The 5617-nt window shown below is 44.2% G+C and overlaps 1 protein-coding gene across 1 annotated transcript; it reads right to left on the bottom strand.

Annotated features, from left to right (window-relative positions):
- Nucleotides 1–2244: 2244 nt before the first annotated feature.
- Nucleotides 2245–5321, bottom strand: LOC141786995 (uncharacterized). Its single transcript, XM_074665317.1, has 2 exons — nt 2585–5321; nt 2245–2447 (listed from the first exon to the last, which is right to left on the bottom strand). Exons 1-2 carry the CDS (start codon nt 5319–5321, stop codon nt 2332–2334), a joined length of 2853 nt encoding a protein of 950 aa, XP_074521418.1. The 3' UTR covers nt 2245–2331.
- Between the last annotated feature and the right edge of the window lie 296 nt (nt 5322–5617).

Below are 5617 nucleotides of genomic sequence, written 5' to 3'. Positions count from 1 at the left end.
CCACTCAGGAGCCTTTGAGGCAGGTGACAGCCAGTGGGAGACAAGATGCCGTACTTTGAGGCCTTTCCTCACAACATTTGATTTTCTTCAAATGAGAACTTACCTCAAATAGGCGCTGACAATGTTTCCTACATTGTGGTTTAGAGCGCCTGTGCTCGGGTTGTTCTTCTGTCTCTGTGTCAGGGACATCTGCTCTCACAAGTTTGACCTTTTCAGGTTGTTTGACTGTGTATCTTTGTCATTTTCAAATTGGCTGTGAATGGATCACTGCACTATATCATATTGGAGTGTTAAATCACACACTTCTTCTGTTTGATGCTTCTTGCTTTTTGTTGCTTTGCCTAATTTTAGCCCGCCACCACCCCCCCTCATCGGAGGACAAATAACTTTATTCCATGCTACGCTTTCAGACCGTCTCTTTTCCTCATCCAATCACTAAGTCCTATTTTGAAAGTATTTGTTTCCAGACTCATATTTATTAAGATGGAAATTTATCTCGTCAGATCACGACAGTCATCATTTATTTAGAACTATTTTAGAACTACCTATGATCATGTGTCCTATGATCTTTGAATAATTGATCATTTCTTAACATTGTATTTTAATTTATTTACATGTTATTTGATTGTGTGTGTGTCTCAGCACACACTGCAGCTTTCCTTCCAGTTTTTTTGTTGTTGTTGTTGGTTTTTTATTTTTGGCCCGCCACCACCCCCCCTCATCGGAGGACAAATAACTTTATTCTATATTTAAAGAACTATTTCAGAAAAGAGCTGAGTCTGGTCAAACTATTTTTTTATTCATTGTCCACATGATTTAATAGCTGTTTACATTAAACTAGATGAAATTTGTTTAGAAAAACACTGGCTGTAAAATTTTGATTTGGATGACACCTGAACAAGCTCTGTTCATCTATTTCAAATTAGATTAGCAGATTATTAGCTGAACTGATAATTGTGTTGGACACACACAACAATTAACTTTGATTTTTTCTCTGAACTTTTACCCTGCCACCACCCCCCCTCATCGGAGGACAAAGTACTTTGTTCTACATTAAAGACACTAGTTTGGAAGTTGTCAAACTAGTTGTTTTTAAAGTTTAAATGATTCCTAGAAAAAAAAATTGTGTGTGTCATCCAATCTTTAGCTTTTACCCTGCCACCACCCCCCCTCATCGGAGGACAAATAACTTTCTTCTACTTTAAAAGAACTATTCAGAGTCTAACTTTTTTTGCCTGTTTTTTTTTTCTTGTTATCAGGATAATTATTGGGATTTTGGAGACTACTCTATTAAACGTAATTTAAACACTTTTTACTGGACAACACATTAGCTTTAACCATCTAATCAAGATATCAAGTAAAATGTTATAGGAAAAATAACTATAATTTTGTGTGTGATGTCCAACCTTTTACTTTTACCCTGCCACCACCCCCCCTCATCGGAGGACAAATAACTTTCTTCTACTTTAAAAGAACTATTTAGAGTCTGTCTTTTAAATTAACTATTTGTTTAATTAATTCATTTATTTTTTGTTATTGAGATGATAATTGTGATTAAAAAAGTGATAAAAAATAAACTAAAAACCTATTATTGGACAACACATAAGCTTTAACTATCTAATCAAGTATCATTTAATGAAATGTTTGAATTTAAAGGGTAATAAAATTTTGTGTGTGTTGTCCAACCTTTTACTTTTACCCTGCCACCACCCCCCCTCATCGGAGGACATATAACTTTCTTCTACTTTAAAATAACTATTTAGAGTCTGACTTTTTTTTTGCCTGATTTTTTTTCTTGTTCTTTGGATAATTATTTTAATTTTGGGAACTTTTTTGAACATCATTTAAATACCTTTTATTAGACAACACACAATCTTTAACTTATCCAATCAAGCATCATTTAATGAAATGTTTGAATTGAAAGAATAATATAATTTTATGTGTGTGTGTGTGTGTGTGTGTGTGTGTGTGTGTGTGTGTGTGTGTGTGTGTGTGTGTGTGTGTTGTCCAACCTTTTACTTTTACCCTGCCACCACCCCCCCTCATCGGAGGACAAATAACTTTCTTCTACTTTATACCTACTTTAAAATAACTATTCTAGGGTTTTTTATGTTTTTATTTTTCTCTAATTTAAATGATTTTTGAAAGTAGTTTAACTGTTTAAATGTTTTGTGTGTTTTTAGTTTTTTTTTATGAAGTGTGTGTGTGTGTGTGTGTGTGTGTGTGTGTGTGTGTGTGTGTGTGTGTGTGTGTGTGTGTGTGTGTACTAAATAATGCAAATACTTACCAAACACTTACCTCTTCTCCTTGGCTGAGTTCATCCTGGAGTCCTCACCCCGTCTTGCGGCTTATCTTCTCCTCCAGGTTTCTCTGCTTCTTCTGCAGCTTCATCCTCTTGGACTGTTGCTTCCGTAAGCGCATCTCCTTGTCGGCAGGATCAGGATCCTCTGAAAGAAACCAAATATTCAAGGTGACTTTTGAGTGAAGCTGAGAGATTGTCTCTTATTTGACAGATTTTTGATCAAATCAAATCTTTTTTTTAAAAGAGAAATTTAAAAACAAGGTTTGAAAGTTGCTTTCTTACCCCTGGCCTGGATCTTGGCCTCCTTCTTCTCACTCCTGGTGATGTTCTTGAGGACCCGGTCCCTCTGGAGCTCCAGGAGGCGCAGTTTCAGTTTTGAAAACTGGCTCTCATTTTGAAGAGGTTGATGACTTTTCTCTTCCTCCTGTTCCCCAGAGTGTGCCTGTCCTCTACGTTTCTCCTCCTGCTCCCGCAGCACCCTCCTTCTTCTTTCCCTTATCCACCTGCTCTCCGTCATCTCCCGCTTGTCCGCCCACACCGCATCTTTCCATTTCTCCTCTTCCTCCTCATATGGGCTTGGTTCCTCCTCGGTCTCTTCGTCCCCGTCACCTAGTTTCAGGACCACTAGCCACCCTGCCTCCTGCCACTGTCTCTGCTTTTCAAGTCTCACCCTTTTTTCCTCTTCCTCCAGCCTCAGTCTCTCCCTCTCAAGTCTGGCTCTTTTCTCCTCTTCCTCCTCATCTGTTGTGAATGTCTGTACCTCCGTCTCTGCGTCCTCGTCACGTATTTTCAGGACCACTAGCAACCCTGCCTCCTCCCACTGTCTCTGCTTTTCAAGTCTCACCCTTTTTTCCTCTTCCTCCAGCCTCAGTCTCTCCTTCTCAAGTCTGGCTCTTTTCTCCTCTTCCTCCAGCCTCAGTCTCTTCTTCTCAAGTCTCAGTCTTTTCTCCTTTTCCTCCTCATCTGGTCTGATTATCTGTACCTCCGGCTCTTCCTCCTCGTCATCTACTCTCAGGACCCGTGCCAACAGTCTCTCCTTCTCCTTCTCCTTCTCAAGTTTCACTCTTTTCTCTTCTTCCTCTAGCCTCAGTCTCTCCTTCTCTTCCTCTGCTCTAAGTCTCTTCTCCTCCTCCTGTCTTTCTCTCTGCCTCCTGGTCTTCTCCATAAGAGCCTTTCTCTCCTCTTCCTGCTTTTGTTTTTCTCTCTCCTCCCTCAATCTCAGTCTCAGTCTCTCCTTCTCCTCATTCTGGTTTGGTGGTCTCTCCTCTTCCTGCTCCTGTTTCCGTTTCCTATTCTTTTCCTGTTTTCGTCTCTCCCCCTGTCTCCAGCACTGCTCCGCCTCCTGTAACAGTCTTTCTAAATCCTCCTCCTCCTCTAGTCTCAGTTTCTCTTCCTCCTCCCGTTTTCTCTCCCTTCTCCTCCTTCTGTTCTCCATCATCTCTTGTCTTTCAATGACTTCCTTGTCCTGTCTCTGTCTCCTCTCCTCCTTCTCTTTTAATAACTCCTCTTTCAGTGTCAGTCTCTCCTCCTTCTGTGTCAGTCTCTCCTCCTCCTCCTCCTCCCGTATCAATTTGTCCACTTGATCCTCTTGCATCTGTGTCTCCTCCTCATCCTGAATCAATCTCTCCTCCTCCTCTCGTATTAGTTTGTCCACTTGGTCCTCTTGCATCTGTGTCTCCTCCTCCTCACGAATCAGTTTCTCCTCCTCCTCTCGTATCAGTTTGTCCACTTCGTCCTCTTGCATCTGTTTCTTCTCCTCCTCCTGCTTGCGTTTTTCTATCTCCTCCTTCAGTCTCAGTCTCTCATTCTCCTCCTCTTCCTTCTTTAGTCTCAGTCTCCTCTCTCTTCTTCTTCTTCTCTCCATACTTACCTGTTTGTCTCTTTCCTCCTGCTCCAGTCTGAGTCTCTCCTCCTCCTCCTCTAATCTGACTCTCTCCTCCTCCTGCTCCAGTCTGAGCCTCTCCTCCTGCTCCAGTCTGAGCCTCTCCTCCTGCTCCAGTCTGAGCTTCTCCTCCTCCTCCTGCTCCAGTCTAAGTCTCTCCTCCTCCTCCTCCTCCAGTCTGAGTCTCTCCTCCTCCTCCTCCTCCAGTCTGAGTCTCTCATGCTCCTGTCTCAGTCTCCTTTCTTTCCTTCTTCTCCTTCTCTCCATACTTACCTGTTTGTCTCTTTCCTCCTGCTCCAGTCTGAGCCTCTCCTCTTCCTCCTGCTCCAGTCTGAGCCTCTCCTCTTCCTCCTGCTCCAGTCTGAGCCTGTCCTCCTCCTCCAGTCTCAGTCTCCTTTCTTTCCTTCTTCTCCTTCTCTCCATACTTACCTGTTTGTCTCTTTCCTCCTGCTCCAGTCTGAGCCTCTCCTCTTCCTCCTGCTCCAGTCTGAGCCTCTCCTCTTCCTCCTGCTCCAGTCTGAGCCTGTCCTCCTCCTCCAGTCTCAGTCTCCTTTCTTTCCTTCTTCTCCTTCTCTCCATACTTACCTGTTTGTCTCTTTCCTCCTGCTCCAGTCTGAGCCTCTCCTCTTCCTCCTGTTCCAGTCTGAGCCTCTCCTCTTCCTCCTGCTCCAGTCTGAGCCTGTCCTCCTCCTCCAGTCTCAGTCTCCTTTCTTTCCTTCTTCTCCTTCTCTCCATACTAACCTGTCTGTCTCTTTCCTCCTGCTCCAGTCTGAGTCTCTCGTCCTCCTCTAATCTGAGTCTCTCGTCCTCCTCTAATCTGAGTCTCTCGTCCTCCTCTAATCTGAGTCTCTCCTCCTCCTCTAATCTGAGTCTCTCGTCCTCCTCCTGCTCCAGTCTGAGTCTCTCCTCCTCCTCCTCCTGTCTCAGTCTCCTTTCTTTCCTTCTTCTCCTTCTCTCCATACTTACCTGTTTGTCTCTTTCCTCCTCCTCTAATCTGAGTCTCTCCTCCTGCTCCTTCTCCTCCTCCAGTCTGAGTCTCTCATGCTTCTCCTCCTCCTCTAATCTGACTATCTCCTCCTCCTCCTGCTCCAATCTGAGTCTCTCCTTCTCCTCCTCCCCCTCCTCTAATCCGGCCATCTCCTCCTCCTCCTGCTCCAATCTGAGTCTCTCCTTCTCCTCCTCCTCCTCTAATCCGGCCATCTCCTCCTCCTCCTGCTCCAATCTGAGTCTCTCCTTCTCCTCCTCCTCCTCCTCTAATCCGACCATCTCCTCCTCCTCCTGCTCCAATCTGAGTCTCTCCTTCTCCTCCTCTAATCTGACTATCTCCTCCTCCTCCTGCTCCAGTCTGAGTTTCTCCTCCTTGTCCTCCTCTAATCTGAGGCTCTCCTCCTCCTCCTCCTTCAGTCTCTCCTTCTCCCCCAGTCTCAGTCTCT

This window comes from Halichoeres trimaculatus, unplaced genomic scaffold (genome assembly GCF_033239565.1).
Source record: "Halichoeres trimaculatus isolate MK-OKI-2021-1 unplaced genomic scaffold, fHalTri1.1 fHalTri1_scaffold_103, whole genome shotgun sequence".
NCBI lineage: Eukaryota > Metazoa > Chordata > Actinopteri > Labriformes > Labridae > Halichoeres > Halichoeres trimaculatus.
Note: the sequence above shows the minus strand (reverse complement) of the source record. Positions and strands in the feature narration are given on the sequence as shown.